The sequence below is a fragment of the Excalfactoria chinensis genome, chromosome 2 (assembly GCF_039878825.1).
Source record: "Excalfactoria chinensis isolate bCotChi1 chromosome 2, bCotChi1.hap2, whole genome shotgun sequence".
In the NCBI taxonomy this organism is placed as follows: Eukaryota; Metazoa; Chordata; class Aves; order Galliformes; family Phasianidae; genus Excalfactoria; species Excalfactoria chinensis.
The window spans coordinates 20,310,395-20,329,721 of NC_092826.1; the positions used below are offsets into that span (position 1 = coordinate 20,310,395).

The 19,327-nt window shown below is 36.4% G+C and overlaps 1 protein-coding gene across 1 annotated transcript in view; it reads right to left on the bottom strand.

Moving 5' to 3' along the window:
- Window positions 1–19,327, bottom strand: part of VPS13B (vacuolar protein sorting 13 homolog B) — a 404,032-nt gene that overhangs the window by 59,252 nt on the left and 325,453 nt on the right. The window contains exon 39 of the mRNA XM_072328758.1: window positions 3,372–3,568. Coding sequence (XP_072184859.1) covers window positions 3,372–3,568 — 197 coding nt within the window. The remainder of the gene's footprint in view (window positions 1–3,371; window positions 3,569–19,327) is intronic.

Sequence of the window (19,327 nt, forward strand, 5' to 3'; positions counted from 1 at the left end):
CAGTCATTGAATAAGCATTCATGAATGTTCATTTAGCTCTTTTTCATTCATTGAATAATGAATGGTCTACCATATTCTTAAAAATAAACAACATACACATATGTATTATGTCCTTAGCCACATAGCTCCTTGATTTTTATACTTCTAATTACTTCCTGATCAATCTCAGAAAGAGCTTGCATACCACAGCGTTTGCATCATGACATTGTTGCACATTCCCGTATTCATTGTGGTTGATATTTCTTAGTCTGTCAGCTACTACTCAACATATCAGTTGGATTCACATCTTCTCACAAACCTTGTTTTCCTGTCACGCAAGCCACATAAATTTCATATTTTATGACTGATGTTAGGAACCAGCAACGAAGTACTTAAAACACAAGGATCTGCTCTCTAGTATTAATAATTAGCATATCATAAAGGTTAAAACAAAAAAATCCTGCAGAATTTGAGGGAAAAATATTGTCATTGTGCAGCAGCTGTGTGCATATGGCAGCTGTTAGGGTCTGACCCAAAATTGAGGATCAAACTAACAAAATAAACTTCAACAACGACTAAGCATTTCTATACTTCATTAATAGCAATTAAATTTGCTAATCAGTCGTACAGCTGTAGCATGTAATTAACCTCAAATCATCATGAGTACACAGGCAAACTGAGATACAGCTTCTATACAGACTTTGCTTCTTGCTCGCAGTTGCAGACCTCTCTGCCCTGAAGCTTCTTGGTCTAACAGTTGGCACTTTGTGGCTGTTCTCACAAGTATATACGATCTCATATTAAACATACTTGCTTGCTTTAGGAAGAAGTCTAACACTGGACGCATACTGTGGTATGGGACAGTCTCTCTCAAAAAGAAAAAGGTTTGGGATTTTTTTTTGTGAAGTTGAAAATAGGATAAATTTTAGGATCCTTGATCACAAGAAAATATTCATCCTAGTAGCAATATGTTGATATAACGAAGAGCCATAGCTTCAGCAAAGCTGCTGCCAACAGGGAGTTCTTATCCTTCTAGGGGTCTAGAAAGACTGGCCTTATTTGCAAGTCTGTGATATCTATCACTATGTCACAACCCATATTTCTCTTTACTGGACTAGGTCCTTTGAGGCTTAACTCTTCCATAAATTTATTCATTTTTTTAGCCGTATTCATGTATTTCAGTGGTTGTGAATGGTCTCAAAACATCCAGGTCAGTGATGTGAAACTGGCGTTATTGGCTCCAAGAAAAAGATGGCGTGCCTCTAACACCACGGGTCAAAGTCTCATCTCTGACAAACAACTGCTCATTTCCTCACTCAGAGGAAACTAAGTTACTCTGAGAAGGCTCACTCAGATTCATCAGGATTACTTCTTACATCAGTCCATCCTTAATGAAGCTTGCAGTGCAGCCCTGTTTGAAGTTCATATATTGAGAGATTGAATTTCTATCCAAAACTGCTGCTGAAGCTGTAAGTACAACCTTTTCACTTTTTCTGACTGAAACTGAAGGCTTGCTTCATGCATCCCTCAGGCTTCCAAAAGCAGTTCATCTAATGCATATGAATCCTTAGATTCCTAGTCTACTGTTAGTATATTTAGCTGTTAGCATATTTATAATCATCAGATGATTATAAATTCATCAGGCCACCAAAAATGCCCAAGCTAGTGACTCTGCTGTGTCTGTACATGTGCCTATGGAGCTGGTAGTTCAAGGCACCTTCCCACAAATTCCCTCTTTCTCTTCTGCTTATTGACATTCAGATGCTTCAGTGGTTTGCTGAATGCTTTTTGCAGCCTTCTTACCTTACTGCTTTCACTATTCAGTGAGCTGCTTTTGCTTCAGTTTAAATCCTGTTCTATCAGATGTGGTTTATGCTTATGTCCTTCATGCACACACAGAGTCTGGAGCACATAGAGCTTCTAGTGTCACTGCTGTGGACAGAGAAATTGTCCCCCTGGGAGCCCTCTGGTACTTCAAGGTCATTCAGTATTTTTACTCCATTTTATTGCGAAACTTAGATAGCACTGAGGATGTTCACTGCTCTGCAGCAGGCCTACAGCCTCCCAGTTGAAAACTCCCTGCTGAGTTTAGGCCTTCTGGGCAAGTGAGTTCATACTGTGCTCTAAAATGTTACTGATGTTAATCACAGTCCAAATTGCTGTTGTAATTAATATATATATATATGTGTGTATTTCATTTGAACCCAAGAACCTTTCTTAATAATTACTACTTATTAGCTTATTGGAGCTCCCTGAATGGAACATCACACAGGTAATAGGGTGATGAACCCTATCTGGGCAGAAAACAATAAGCAAGATTACAGTGTCAAATGCCCCGGTGAAAAAAAAATCTTCTAAATTTCACTACTTAATTTTCAGTTCCCACTGAGTTCAAATTTCTGTGGTGTTAAGCTGACCAGGAAGGCAATTTTGCCAAGGTCCCACATTCAGAGGAATTAACCTTGTCTAAAACACTTAACTTCTCAATGATGAAAATGCATTCTTTCACAATTAACATCAAGAAATCATTTCCAACCTGATACTATTAACAGAAACCAGATGTTTAATTTTCTTCATCGATTTTGTTAGCCATATTAGTATTTCTTGATTTCTCTGCATTCTGCAGCTTCACATACATGTATATGAACAGAACACATGCACTCAAGCACGTGTCCATACACAAACAACAGCAATTGGCAAATACCAATGATTCAAAAAGGTCAGTCTGGGTTTTCCACTCTAACTACCCATGTTAAGAAAGTCTTTAACAGCAATTCCACTGCCTTTTATGAATGAACTTGTACTCACTTATTCTAACTTTACTTACTAATCAAACCAGAATGAATGCAAATAGTGAATTTCTGTCACTGTATGCTCCCAAAACCTCCAGCTGTAAATATAATGAAGTTTCGATCCCAGAAGTTTTAAAACTCTGATTATTTTTTTTGTTAGCAAAGTCAGCAAGCTGCATAAATAACATGTAAGTAAAAATGTACTCTTGAAGTACCACAATTTTGTTTCAAAAATGTATTTAATAGAAACATGACTTGTCTTAGTCATTGGCTTGCACTGAGGACATTAAAGTTTACACATGGAAGCGTGTACAGACGATGATCACTACTATGTTACATAGCGGATTGTGGCTCAGTCTCCCTCTGTTAACTACCTGAAATGATAATGTTTAGACTGTTTATAAATCTAAGAGAGAGATCTTTTAGCATGTACTCCCTGTCTCATGTGAAGGCAAACTACGGCTCGAAGCCCTTTTAAGACTCGCTCCTCTTACCATGTATGTAAGCATATATGCTTCTCTCCCAAACCCGTTTATAAAGATCTCAGAATGCAGCGTTAGATTTCTGTTTTTCTTTTAAATTTGCCTCCTTTAAAATTACCTTTGGTCATCAGCCGCATTCTGATTGCTGTTCAGGACGATCCTCCACAGATCGGAGGCTATGAGCTCCTTCTGGTCATTCACAAGGCTGACGTTGGGCAGCTGCAGTTCACAGACCTTGCTTTCCGATAGACTGAATTCCCGGAATGCAATGAATGATTTCTGAAGCTCATCCCAGTACTCCAAGCTGCAGGGAATCTGCAATTAAAATGAGATGTGGTAATTACCTTATACTTCATCACAAATATAATAATGGGATTTACTATTCACACCACAAACGGAGAGCTAACTAAGATAAATAGGAACTGCCACATAAAAAACCACAATTGTAGCTGATTCCATGCTGTCTTGACTAAAAATGGTTTTCAAATTTCACTGTGGTGTAAAAGTTCAATTTTTCTCTTACAGAAACAGCTATTTGCTCCATAGTATCCAAGCACAACAAAGCCAGTGCAGTAAATCATTACTTGTATTATGCAATCACAAAATCAATCAGGTGTCATTACAGTGCACTACCCGAGCTCACTTTAATTCTTGTTAAAGATCACTTTTTATTTTAATTCTCTCTTTTATTTCATTACATTAAAAAGATGAACTTGTTAATTACTCATTTAATCAGATAGAATCATAGAATCATAGAATCTAATTTGCAGAGGAACAATAATGATGGGCAGCAAGATGCCATGTGAAAGGTCAACACATGAATAAAAACCCTGAGACAAATCACAGTGTATTTATAATCCCATCATCTTCTCTGTCATGGAATATGGAATTTAGACAACTTTTGAAAACTCAGGTCTAGCAAACACAAAGCAGATTTAGTTTAATCACATTCCTTATTTTAAGTCTATAAATAACCCAAACTCAATTAGTCCTGGATGCTTCACTGGAAAGGAGGGAATGTCACTAGAGGCATTTCTAAGCAAAACAGAAAAAAAAATAAAACAATAAAAATGCAGATTTTAAAGGTGTCATATATTTTCCCCCTTCTTTTAGGTATTATAATGAAAATGAATGAGAATATGAATTTAAGATAAGAGCGAACTCAATACAACAGGAAGACTTCACAATTAAAATACAAAAATCCACAATTACAAATGAGAAATAAAAGTCAAGTTGGCTGAAAACAAACAGTAAAAAAAAAAAGTCTGTGCTCTTACATTTTCTTTTCATATCTTTGTATGTGTGCTTATAGACACACAAAAATATCCAGGAAAAAAGTAGGAATGTGTCAGAGATTGCAGTAAATCTAAACACAGCCACAAAATAAGCCTCCATGAGTGCTTTCCATGTTACTTAGTAAGGACTATAATACATACAGAGGTGACAGCAGGCTGATAAATTAATGGGAATGAAGGTTAAGGAGGAAAATTCAGGGAGCTCAGTGGTTTAAGCTGGAGAGGGCAAAGGAACATAAATAATCTCCTCCAAAGAACCTTGCAAGAATTAATGTGTGGAACCACAAAGCTTGAAACACAGATTTGTACTGCATCTATCAAGTCACAGTGATACCTGATGACGGAAAAAAAGCAACCGCGGACACTGGTGTTTTATTTAGGTCAGGAAAAAAGGAAATAAACCTGATAACTGCAACAAAGCTCTGATGACACTATGTAAAACTGAATAGTGTAGCAATGTCCATTAGGAATGCTGACATCATTTCTAAGACTAGAGACTGAGAAAAGGGGATTGATACGATGGCAACATATCCTTTATAAGCTGCATCTCCAGCAGAAAATGGTGAATACCTGTAAGTGTCAATGGGAAATTATGAGGCAACCAGATGATGCCCGGAAAAAGCAAACACCATCCTGAGAAATATCTGGTGAGATATTTCCAAAAGAGTGGGACAAATTTTAATTGATTTATATATGACACCTGTGTGGTCTCATCTGGACTAGGGAATGCATTCTAAACTATCCATGCTAAAAGTGCTGATACTCACATTGGAACCTATGCAGAATCAACAATCAGTTCGAATGGTGGAGTCACCATCCCCAGAGGTGTCCAAGAAATGTGTAGGTGTGCCACTGAGGGGCATGGCTTAGTGGGCACGGTGGGGGTAGGCTGGCAGTTGGAATAGATTACCATTGCTTTCCAGACACTACAGGAGCTAAATGCTGAATGGAGGAACAAGTCTAGAGAAACTGGGGTGAAAACTGAGTTGCCCTACCAATAAAGAATAAGACTAGGAATGGAACGTAAGAGAAAAAGAAAGAGGTCTGAGGACAGCCTTTGTGTTCATCACAGCCACTTTTAAAACTCGATTTCCTAAGCAGTGACCAGCACTGTCCCCAGCGGGACAGGACTGAACTCGATGATCCAGAAAACATTTTTATTGGTTCTACGCTGCCAACTCTACAATGGTACTGTGCACAATAAGTGTTATCAAATGTTACATTATTATGTTTGTAGCCATATTTCAAAGTCATGTTACATTTATCTCCATAGTTTCTCCACAGAGTTTAATTGTTGACATAAATTAGCACGTTTAGATTTCTTCAAAACTTCTCAGTGTTGAATGTTTTTTAGGCTTTAATGCCTGATGACAAATACTCAAAAACTGCAATAGCACAGTAATATTTCTGTTCCTGTCCTTCAATGAGGTTTAGGAACTGTATGATTATGAAAGGATCCTAACAAAAGGTTGCAGCCTTTCATGGTGGCACAGTGCTTCTGAAAAGATGACACTGATTCAAGCAGCAGTATTTACTTCTGTTTACTTTTAGATCTCCGTCTTTAAAGTGACCTGCTGAATACTTCTGCTTTCTGTTGCCTATCAACACCTAAGCTGTGGTGTCAATGCTATTAAGTAACACATGCAAAAGAAGTCTTGAAAAGCCATTCTATTAATTAAAACATTTCTTTCTTTCAGATTACATCTCACAACAAAGCATTTTTTCCAACAAGGAAAGTAATCTCTCCCTAATGACAACCTCACAAAACTAGCACAGAATGGCAGGTAGCAGGCATTTTAAAAGAGGCTAAGCAAGGCAATAAATTCTGCTCCCACTACAATTAATGAGCTTTAAAATAAAAGTTGTTAAAAAGCACAATAAAGGAATTTCACAAGTTGCACTACAGTATGAAAAACTATCAGTAGGGTGAGAGGAAAGTAAAATAGAAATCGAGAGCAAAGGCAGAATGAGAGCTGGAGAAAAGCCCAACCAAACAGATTTCATATATAATGTTTAAAAAAAATGCTGTTACTCAGTAGGTGGTGGAAATAGAGAACCTTATCTTGAGGAAAAGATGGCAGAGTAAAATGATGAAAATAACTATTAAGGCATAAAGAAATAACAACTCAACTCATCTTCAGGCTCCAGCATAAGCTAACACAGTGTATTTGTTTTCAGGAACTTGATGGTAACCACCTAAGTGAATTCTTAAGAATTTGGAAAGGCACATTAATTAGCATGGGACTCAGCTGTATGAGCAGCCAGATAGAACAACGTATCATCTACCAATTCAAGCAGGCTGGTAGACATGCAGAAAAGATTACTCACATTTACTTTTGCTCAGGAGAATGTTCATAACCGTTGCAACATGTCAAGAAATCTATCAGAACAAGATGCGGTGCATTTCTAGATATCATCAATATATTAGAAGTAAAAAGTCAAAGGAGATTTTAAGTGATTACTTATACAAAATATGGCTCATGCTGTGGTGCTATCCAAATTGTAAGCTTTCTAGTTTGAAGCTTTCAAAAGACATTGTTGACTTAGAATCTCTAATTCCTACATATCTAGCTTTAATTGTTCTAGGGGATTTATTGCTTATGCCTGATCTGGATAAATTTAAGGAAAGATGGTAGCTCTGGGCAATATCAGTTGCCAAAAATAATAGCTGTGAAAGCCTGGAAATAGGCTACAACTCCAGAACTGAGTCATAGGCAGTGGGAATAAATGAATTAGCTACAACAAAAAAATCCCACATGTAGAACTGAATACCATACTTCTATCTTCAGTATTGGAATAAAACCTAAGCTATAATTTGGATAATTGTTACCTCTTAGCAAATGTGACCGCTTGTGCTGCCTCTCCAAAACAAAACACTGAAGAAACACATCCAACTGCAGAAGCTTTTTGTTTCTTTTCTAGCTCTCAAAAAAGTTTCATTATAATGAAAATTCCCATGTACAATGACTGCATTCCCATGTAAAATGCAAAAAGAGCAACTACTGTACAGCATATATCACCTACATGTGTATAGAACTATCTAACTCTAGTCTTGGATTTAACCAGGAATCTCCAAGATGAGTTTTGAAAGAAAAGCAAAAACTACTGCACACTCATTCAGAGGGCTGACCATAGCAGTGGAGGGTACAACATCAGTTAAATGTTTTTTTCAGTAGCAGTAACAACAGAGAACAGAAGCAGAAGTGAAAAGGTACATGGAGTCAGCCTCAACTCCATAGCTGAAAGAAATTTAAAACAAAACAGTTAGAAAATTTGAAGGTTCCCCCTATTTCTTGTTACCTGCGGACCACAGACATGGGAGACTGTGGGACACAGTCTGGATTAAGAATGAAAATGGTGTATTAATAATAGTAAGAGGAAGGAATGCAGCTGTGTTTGAATGACAGTTCCAGTTCAGTCCTCTGCAAGGACAGAAAACAAAGAAACAGCTTTGCTGAAATAGCTGCCTTGGAGCAGAAATCTTTAGATTTAACATCATTTCCTATTCTCTGTGAATCTCTCATTTCAATCTATCTTAAGAAAAAAAATCTTCATGCTTATTACGCCGGCACAGACATTACTAAAATCACCCCTGTGAGCACCTATCAGTTCTCTACTTGATTTGAATCATACACACTTTGCTAAAAAAAACAAACAAAACACAACAGAAAAAGCAACCTCACCCCAAGTCCCCCTTGCAAAAAAAAACAACAAACCAACAAAAAAACCCAAACGAAACAAAGAACAAGAAAACACCATAAAACAACCAAGCAAGAAAAAGAAACTCAAAAGCCCCTTTTAAAACCCGCATCATTTCCTGAATGCTTGTTAATCAATCAGCAAGACAGTATTGATAACCAATATAAATATTCCCACTTATGCAGTATGATGTGACAGTCCACGTTTTTCCTTTTTCATCATACATTATGTCACACATTCTGTGTTCCCAGATAATTTAATTCCTATCTTGAAAGTGAAGGTTGGAAACTGCTATAGAATCTGTTAACACTATGTCACTTATTCATCTGTTCACCCCATTGACCACATGGGTATTCCATATCTCTATGTAAATTTTTGTGCAAAAAGAAGATAGAATGGAAAAGAAAGGATTGTTGATCCATATGCACTTTTTGAAGACTTTTATGATGACAATATGATTCTAGACCTCCCTATGACCCGATGTTATCCTTCCAGTTTTAGACCATGTAATTAATTTGGGTTTTAAAAGCTTCGGGTGAACACCGCTTTCTGTAGGGTATTTCTATAGCTGAGCTCTGCAGCTGAGCAAAGGGCCACCACCACACTTCTACAAGCTTTCAGGTTACCATTAACGATCACATCTATTACTCACCATACATGCTGCCCTGATATTGACAGACCTCAGAGACAAACATCATTGCTGTTTAGGACAGAAGAAATTTAAATATCTAATTCTTTTAGTAAATCACATATTTTTCAGAAACTTTACTTTTTTTGTTTGTTTGTCTAGGAAAAAGCTACAGCCTTCTGCATAATTCTGTGAGGTTAATGAATTAAGAGGATATAAGGGCTTGGTTCTTTTATTAAATACTAAACAATATCATTCTTTAAATCAGTATTAAAATTAGATTTTAAAATATATACATCCAGATCTCCAAAGAGAAAGATATCAATGGTTTGGTTACAAGAAAACCTGTTCAAGGCAATTTTTGGTAATGTGTCCTTTTCATTTCTGTTTTGTTTTACTTTTTGCTAGAAAATAAGCGATCTGCAGAATAAATGTTTGTTTCTTGACTCTCGGTCCCTCAGATGGTGGGTGTTTCCTCTAGGAAATGAAGTTCTTCTTGTTCCAGAAACAACTACTGTACAAGAAAACTGAAGACAGGAAGCATGTGTGTGTTTTATCTTCTCTGAGTAGGGCCACCTCAGTGAAAGAGAGGCAGAATACAATACAAACTTGTACTTTGTGTCAGACGCCAACCCATGCTGAGATTATAATTCAAGCTTCCTGAGTAGGAATAAACTGATTGCACTGTAATAAAGCTACCCTGTTTTTAGGATATTTTCCCATTCCAGGGCCAAATGCCCTAAAAATACAGTTCTGCCTTCAGGTGAACGGAAGCAGCAGCTGTAGATGATAAAAAGCTTTATCCAGATTTTTACACAGGGAAAATTCTTGTCTGTGATCACATACAACTTAACTACTAAGTCTGATTTCAAATTATGAGTTACATAAAAACAGAGAAAAAATTACCTGCAGAAAAATACATAACGTATAAAACATGCTTAAAAGAGATATAATGAAATAGAAAAAATACAACAATATTTATCTCTACAATATTAAACATTAAATGTTTTCTGTATGATATTAAATAGATCGATAGCTCCTTACTATGCCTATTTGCACTACACATCCAATCCAGTATGAGCAGCAGACCACCACCTTGGCCTGCTGTAGGATCCTTCAACATTCACAAGGCCCCTTGTCTTCCCCTGTGACTGACTGAGAAATCACACTGCCAGCGGCAGAACTCTTTTGTAGCCTTACAGATGTTGCTGTGTCCTGTCAGAGCAGAAAACCTCTCCTGGCACAGCCAGAGACCACCACTTTTCCCTTTCCATGAAAACCCAGATGAAAAAAAAATAAGGCTGTTTGCAGTGAGGTAGACATTTAATCTGTGGGTAGTACTACTAGTTTTAGTACCAGCATTAAATACATTTTAGCTGTACAAAGTATTTTCTTGCCCCACCACAATCCCTTCTGTATTTTCGGTAGGATTTTCTATTACTTTGACACTGCCTTTTCCCTTTAAACACCCCTCGCGTTTTGGGCTGTATCACTTATTCCACTGTGGCACAATCTCAATTTTCAGCAGTCAGTAATAATCAGATACCACAAATGATGACATTTAAAAACAAAACCAGCAATGTAACATTTCTTCATGGAGTATGCTTTATTTCTCTTTGAGGTGTTGTAGCTTTGGGACTGATTTGGTTAAACCACATTCGATTTTAAATATTTATTACAAAATGGAATATCTGCCCTATTTTTATTTTTCCCTGTGCATGTCGAGGCAACTTATTTTGTTTACTGGGTAATGACATACACCTCAGCTCTTTCAGCTTCATTTAACAAATAAATTGATGGTACTATTCACGCACTTATTTAATTTTGCTTACGTTTACATTTGTACCGCAGCTTATGAAGTAAATTAAATACTCAACTAGAATAAAGAGATGTGAAAGAAAAGTCATGTCTTCCGAGAGAAACTGCTCTTTACAAACACATAGCTGCCTTTTAGCTGACTTTGGAAAAAGAAGCTTCTATACATCTTCAACTAATAGAAGCTATAAAAAAACCCTTTGTAATATTGGAACCAGTTGAGAAACCACAAGCATTCAAATGCAGGAAATCATGATTTTATAACATTTTAATGTGATCTACTCTTGGGAAACAAAGTTAACCAAGCCCTATTTCTGTACAGGAAATATTCCACTGTACAGTTGTAATACATTGTGGTGAGGGGTACAGCTGCAAATTTTTCACCTGTAATGCCCCACTGGTATTGTGGCTTACTGAATTGCATCAAGATTGCCTTCCTGTCCGGAAAGCCCTCTAAGTACAAACAAGACTCTAAGCCCAGGTTTTATTTTCCCTTGGTATCAGAATATGGTAATTTAAGAGCCCTGAGAAATGCTTTTTAACCTTTTAGAAGAAATATGTAGCATTCTTTTATTAGGAACTCTGTTCCTTGCCTTTTTAAAACAACATGTGACCAACTTATCTTATCAATTTATCAGGCTAGCAGGTTCAGAATGAATGCAGGTGTGTATAGTAATGTAATCTGTCACAGATACTGACTTTTTCATTACAGAAAAATTACTTTAAACACACTAATGGCTTTTGTTACGAGAGTGGAGAGCAGTGCTACGCTATAATTGAGAAGAGTTCCGCATGATTTTTTTAAACAGGAAAATGTATTGTACTCTTATATGTTTCAACCCCCTTTTTTTAATACTAGATGTCATCCGTCTTGACAGTAAGTTCATATGAAGATCTCTCACTTGTCCAAAAGCAAAAGCAACAGCATTTCATTTAACCTCCCGAGCCCTTTGTTATTTTCTTAATTTATTGTTGCAAATATTGATAAACAGATTTATATCGATAGGAGATCTTACAATAAAGACCTAGCTACTTATTTCACTATTTTTCTATTCTCTTTCCCTGATACAGGAACAATCCTTCACATTTAATTCAAGGCTTTCATTTTCTGGGTTTCAGTATTTGTTAACAACGTAAGCACTATACCGTTGAAACGCAGTCACCTCTGGGACTGAGGGCAGCAAGCTATTAATACACGAAGCACTGTGTAATTTTAAGTAAATGGGATATTTTGACCACATATTCTCAGCACAGTAAAGCTCGACTCCTACAAAAAGTGCCACAAAATTTCTGTGCAGCAGAAAGGACGTCTGTTTGCAGAATTTCATAAATCAGACTTACAAACTCTGAAAAGTACAAAACACAATGAGAATGTAAATCTGTCATTAGGATAATCTGATGGTTTCGTCAGTCTTCTGGCACCCAGCAGAATTTTCACTAGCTCAATAACCCCAAAGGGTAAATTTCAGTGCGATGCACAGGCAAATTATGCACAACTTCCATTAACATTCCCAACAAGTTACGCTTAACTCCCTGCAGACCGCACCGAAACCACACTCCAAGCGATACAGTCTCATCTTGATGCAGCGAACACTAAGATCACACAGCAAAATAATTAAGATTATACACACAAAATACAGTAACAAAATAGTAAAGTCTGAGCTAATCCTACTCCCAGGCAAGGAAGTTCACAAATAATGTTTAAAGCTGGAATTCCTAAAGAGAACAGGCTCTGTTTCAACATCTGCTTAAGACTCAATGTACAGCGCTACGATTTCTTTAGCCCCTACTTCCTCCCTGGAAAGAAAATGAAGACAAGGCATATCATTAATAGCCTGAGTTTTATCGTTCAAAAACATCCAAAAATATGCAAAATTTTGCCAGTATCACAATACTTACATGCAGATCATCTGAAAGGTAATTGGTTCAGGCTAAAAGCCAGTCTTCAGCCCTCTTAAAAAGAGTGAATGTTTACTTAATGACCTGCATTCGTTTTGGTATGCATGTATGCATATAAGCATCGATTTTAGTGATGGGAAAAGTATTTCCTACATTATAATGAAAGGCAAGTTCTACTTCATGGTCAGATATGCTCAATAATTCTACTGGATTGTTTTGTTTCAAGTTTGCTGCAATTCTTTACATAGCAGCGGTATCATAAAATCACTCTACACTAATACACTCATTTCAAATAATACCAAAATGCAGAATAATGTGAAACGCTTTTAAAAGCAGAATCCCAGATGAAGTACTGCACTGATTTCCAAGCAGTTCCCAACAGTCAGACAAACTATTTCACCATTCATTTTAGAAGTCTGATTGTTTAAAGATGATACAACTGCATGACAGTAGATTCAAAAATTCGCAAACAACGAAGTACATCGATAAGCACGGCTGAACTTTACAACTTTCTTCCGCAATAACACTGTGAACTTCAGTCACAAACCTGTCACAAACAAATTATCTGGATTTCCAAAATAGACGTTGCTTTGGAAATGTAAGAAATGAATCAAAGATAAATAAAAGTTGTGGTTTTCCAAAAAGCTCCTTTCCCAGATACTCAAATGCCCAGCTGAATATTGTAGCTCCAACAGGGAATGAAATGCAAAAAGGAAGCAGAGCCAGCCAAAAATGAGGTATTCTCTGTCAAAAGGGAAAATGAATGTCTTTGACGTTGATCATAATTCTTTTCCTGTTGACTGTCATGTCAAATCTTTCCCGGAATAATGACTTACAGTAGGTCTAATGTCAGTCATTCTTAAGCCCTTGCTTCCTTAAGCCACTGTTTAAACAACCACGAGGTGTTAGAAAATGACTGTTTATTGGCTGACAATTTTGAAAAACTCAGACTCCAGACCGTAGAGTTTGCAAATGTTTTACTTAAATACCGTAAGCGTGTAATGCAGAGCAACAGACAATTTTTTGAATCCTCACCTTTCAGAGGTGGAAATATTTTACGTTCTCTTCACCATCCCAGCAAATACTCTGACTGAATTGTACCAGAGAGGTTTTATTTACCTAGTCTTTCTTTATTAAATCTCAGTTAAGCCCTTGCAACCCCAGAATGATACTCACTTCCCTACTTTCCTCCTGTAGGCTGTAAGATCCCATTAACGTAATCACCACTTTACTAATTCAGGAGTAAGTGCTCTGTTTATTAGGACACTATATAAAGAAGAAAGGTCAAAAAAGGAACCTTTGCGACACAATCATCTCTTTATCTGCTCTTACAATGCTTCCGATAGCACTGCATGCAGTTGCATGCAACAGAAATCCTGGCAGGTACAAATATAAAAGCCTGTCAGGGTTATAGCTCGGTAGATATTTTGACTCCATGTGGAGAAAAGAACACCCTAGATTATCTTCCTTTTGTCTTGTGAGCATTAACAGCTTGAATCTTTTGCTGGACAGCAATTCAGGAGAAAGAATTTTAAGTCAGCATTGGTGATGCAGCCTAAATAAATCACAGAGCTCAGAATTCAGAATATTACATATGATGTGATCACTTCCATTAGATAAATCTCTAATTCTCCACACGGTCACTTGTGTAAATGCAATTGACACAATACAGAGCTTTTTGTTTGAGCTATGAGGTAATGCCAATAATATCATTTACTGGGAAGATAACTACTACACTGAAATGGAAAATAGAATCATAGAATCATAGAATTACCCAGGTTGGAAAAGACCTTGAAGATCATCAAGTTCAACCGCAGCCTAACCAGTAGAATACAGAAGAATACAGTCCTCTTTCATTATCCTTTATGTTCTGGGACTGTGGTATCACCTGCATAATAGGTATGACCCTAAACTATCATCTGGAACTAGAAATGTTCACTTCTTCCGCATCTCAGATTTATTTATAAAAGGTATTCTGCCTGGTGGCTATTACTGTGTCCAAACTTCAGTGGAAAACATTTTATGGGCAGATTAGCAAGTCTTAAAATAATCACCACCAGCAAATTCCAACCTTCAGTGCCACAGAAGAAGGTGACAGTGCAAATAAAGACCTGCTGCCCTATAACGGTGAGCTAGTTGACTTAAAAATATGGTTTTGAGTTAATGTGGGAAACTGAAGTACATCTTAATTAAGCCTTCACACATGAATACTAGCTGAGCCAAATGCATAAATATATGCATAATTCCAAAGAATTTTAACGAAATAATTTATACACAAGCTAATATCCTAAATGTAACCACACTTCTAAAGTTACTCATTGATTTACCTTCAACCATCACACTTCCTCCAGCCATCAATCTATTTGAAGGTTTTAAAAGCCCCTTCTGCTACAACTGAGAAAATCTCAGAGGGAGTTCCTTTTGACACAGCAGTAACAATCTTCAATATTTTAAAGTACTGGCATTTCTTCATCTTTCCTTCACTGTGCTTTTTACTTTGTGAATTCATTCTGTGAAAGTTTGCCAAACTGGACTTTGCTCCTGATCTGTGAATATGATCCTCACATCAACACTATTGTACCCCTTGCCCTTTCTGATTTGGGCAGTAAAGGATTACCCTGGCTTAAGTAACATTAGATGGAGTCAGCACTAGGATAAACTTCGCTCCTCAGAAATTTGTGCTGTCCTAATTGAAGCTACCAGTGCAAAATGCTTTTCCTTCTCCATAGCTTTAAAAATAATCTTAGCAGTGGTCAAGATCAAAAGGGTATGCCTCTACCAATATCTGAGCCTCCTGTTGCTTGACAGCCTTTCCTGTAGATCTCCATTACACAAATGGTACATTAGTGGTGGTTTACAGGCAGTATTTATCACATTAATTGCATAAGACACAGCCTATTTGTTTTTTCTTCTTAGGAGAACATTAAACTGCTTCTCCTGTGTATAATTCTTTGTCCCACATTGACCTTTACTTAGATGTTCAGCTATATCTAGAGCTATCTAAACAAAAAATTTTCAAATATTGGATAATGAGCAGCTATCAGCAGAATGAAAACAGAAGCTGAAGTAACAGTCAAGAGTTAATACTTTTAATCAAAGAACTAGACAGACTAAAATATTATAATTAAAATAATTCAGAAAGTAAGGAATACTCTGCATCCATGGCACACCTTTTTCTTGATAGAGCCCAACATTAACTTATTTCAGTTAGCTGCATGAGGTTGCAACCAAACACTTGTAAGCCCAGCAGTAAATTGAATTTTGCTTCACTTTATTGATTTCACATTCCTAAAACAATACCGTTATACTTACTTCTTTAGTAAGAAGTTACAAATAGATGTGTCATTTAATTTGAATCTCAATTACTACGTAAGCAGTCTTGATAAGTTATATCCAGAAAATATCTTGGCCATGGGAGTAGCAAGAAATATGATAGAGATATTTCACCAAACTTCTGCTCCTCTCACAATTGCAAAAGTTATTTTAGAAGAAACAGGTTTCCCCTAAGGACAGCATATGACATTTCTTCATAATGATTTAGATACTTCTACATCTATTGATTTATTTTTAATTACTAGCCATTCAGCAGTAGTTTTTTTGTCATAATGTTTTACAGGACACTAAACTGCAAAACTAGAATGGTTCTTATATGTCTTCTCTGATACAGATAATATCTTCAATCTGAAATCATCATGACTTAGTAATCACTTTACTTTGATAGGACGCTTAAGAAGTTTCTTCAGTTTCTTCTGAACAATGAGTTTTGGAATTGTGTTGACCCACTCTACCAAAGAATAATGAAGTACAAGAGAAATTCATGCTATCCAGATAAAAAACTGTTAGAATGGTTGTAGTATCTGAGAATTAGAGACACCTCAGAAATGTCACTGAAGAGGAAATCCTTAAAACATTAAAAAAGGTTCAGCAGGGAAACTTAAAAGTGCTTCATTAAATAGCAGCTATATGGAAGAATGGTACATCACACAGAGCCAAATAATACTCATAGCATGTGAAAATGGGACAGTGAGGGATTAGTAATTAAATGGAAAGGGGTTGCAATGTCCAGTAAACAGGAAGAAGTTCAAATACTCTCAATCTCACAAAATAAATATAATCCTGATGCAGTTTCTTGCAAGTGCATCTGGGATTCTCTCTCTCTGCCTACACATGAAAAGATCAAACTATTTGAAATCTCTAAAGAAAATGCAACATGCTACTCTGTGGCAGCAACATACATTCTTTCTCTTCTCTCTACAAACAAAAGCAACAAAGTTGGGATTGTAAGCAGTAATAGAAATTTGATGAGTGAAACTGCTTACCCTTGCAACAACATGAGTAAAAGAATAAGAAAATAAGCTCATGGGGTAATCTAGAAGATGCAGTTAAGGTACAGTTTTATAGAAACAATATTGTTTGTTTCAACTCCTATAATCTGAAGCTGTTGGCTTACCCCTTTCTCCACGGCAGTTGACAAGCACCTTCTACATAAAAAATTCTCTTTATGGCAAAGCTTTTGTAAGTTCCAAGAAGTGAAAGAATAGTTATAGAAACAGAGAGACTTCTAAAACCTATTCATGATTTAAAAGCCTTGCCAGAAGAAATACAGCAAAGACAGAAAGCTAGAGACAACATGCCTACAGAAATTCACCTTTGCCTGGATTTATGTGAAGCAAAGGGTTTAGGGAGACTGGAAACACACCTGGTGACATTATGGGTCCTCCTAGCATTTGAATGTAAACACAATCTTGGGGAAGTTTTTAAAATATATATTTTAATAATATGCTTTGATATCATAATTGTCTTTAAATTTAGCTTCTTTTTCAAAACAGCTGAAAGTATTTGGTTTGCAGATGTTCCACTACCATTTGTCAAGAAGTATATGAAGGCATTGCTTTCTATTTTTCCTGTTTATATTTTGTGAATTTTGCACACACAATAAATACACCATATATTAAAAAAACAGAGATATATTCATCCAGGGAAAAAGTGGAGCTGATGAAAAACTTCCAGATTCACTTAAATCTGCACCATAACTTTGAGATGTGTATTTGGTAGATGCAGTTTACTTGAGGAATTTGAAAACTGATTCTATCACTTATTTCCCCATCTATTTTTTTTTTTTAAACCAAAAATGCATCCTGTGTGTGTTTTAAAAGGCCATTCCTTGACCTTGTGCAGAGCTGTTCTGTCTATGCGTGTTCATCATTTCTCAAAATGTGATAAATCACCAGGCAACAGTTGCTGTCCTAATTAATAGCCCACTACCAAAATTTAGGCACTGCTACACCCCATCTACCCAGGAGCACAGTTTTTGAGTAAATGTGTTAGTCAAGATCACAGATGTGACACTGTGATTTAACTTGGCTGATACCTTTTATCTCTTTCCCTGCAACTGAAAACCAAAGGTGTTAACATAAGACTCCATTATAATTAATTCATCATAAAATGAACAACTCTTAAGAATAGTCTGCCACAGTAAAAAGCACAATAAAGAGAAGCTACATAGGGTTGCTTGACTGAAAATTTGAAAAAATGGTGTTGGAAACAGTTTGCTGTAGTTAATGTACATGATTAAATGCAATGCTGAAGAATTACTGGTGAAGACCAGTAGAAGTTTACTCAACCCAAATTGGCAGCAGAGCACTGTATGAGACAATTATAGAAGAAATGACAGAAGTCTATGTTCTTTTCACTCAGCACAAAGGGGCTCAATGTGATTGCAACCCTTAAGTCCAGTCATATATATAGTAGAATCCCCATCGATGCCCACATGAAGATCTGATACTTTCCTTATACAAGGACATATAACAAATTGCATACATTATGCTTATGATGTCTGTAATCTATAACAGGAGCTTAAAGCAATTACACCAGAAACTTGGTGCGCTACGCTCTGAAAATACCATCCTGAAATAAGGTAAATTGCTGACTTTCATAGTAACCTAATGGGGTCACCAGGAAAGCATACAATAACAATTTTGATCTTTGATTCAAACCTCATGCCATGTAGAGCTGATCTTTACTTCCATTGAATTTTAATTTTCATATAACTGAAAGGACATTTGGCTGTCTAGAGGGCAAAGAAATTGGCAGGACACATACATGATCTCACTAGCAGTATGTGCACTGTAACAACATAATACCACTTATGCGAGGAAGATAATACTTCTTATCCATAACTCAAAGCATATTGGTGCATAATTCAATTTTAAATGCAATTTTGGAAGTCATAGCAACAGTAAAAAATAATTCAACATTTCTGAACAAATAGAAGGAACTAGGAGATACTTAATTTCCTTGACTCACAACACCAACAAGCAGATTCAAGTGAAAAAAAAAAAAAAAAAAGAAAGAAAAAATAGATCCAATTTAGAATACAAGAAGAAAACCAAGATTAACAGAATTAAAATTAAGCAAAAAGTGAATGAGGCATGCAAGGAGTAAATGAATTTATAAACATGAATTTTACTAGAGAATGTGTAATGGTGTAATAACTATTTTAGAAAGCAAAAATTCTCAGAGGTAAGGATAAGGCCTATCTTTGAGGCACAGAATCACCAGTTTGCAGTACTTAAATCTTTATAGGGCATTTCAGTTTTTTCACACAGTCAAATTTGACTGCCCAATTCAACCCCCGCAAAGCAAAATATGAGGAATTAGGACCTTTCTCTGATTCTTGAGCATCTTACTAGAAGTACACCCATCATCACAGAGAGAAGAGAATGGCAGTAGTAGAGA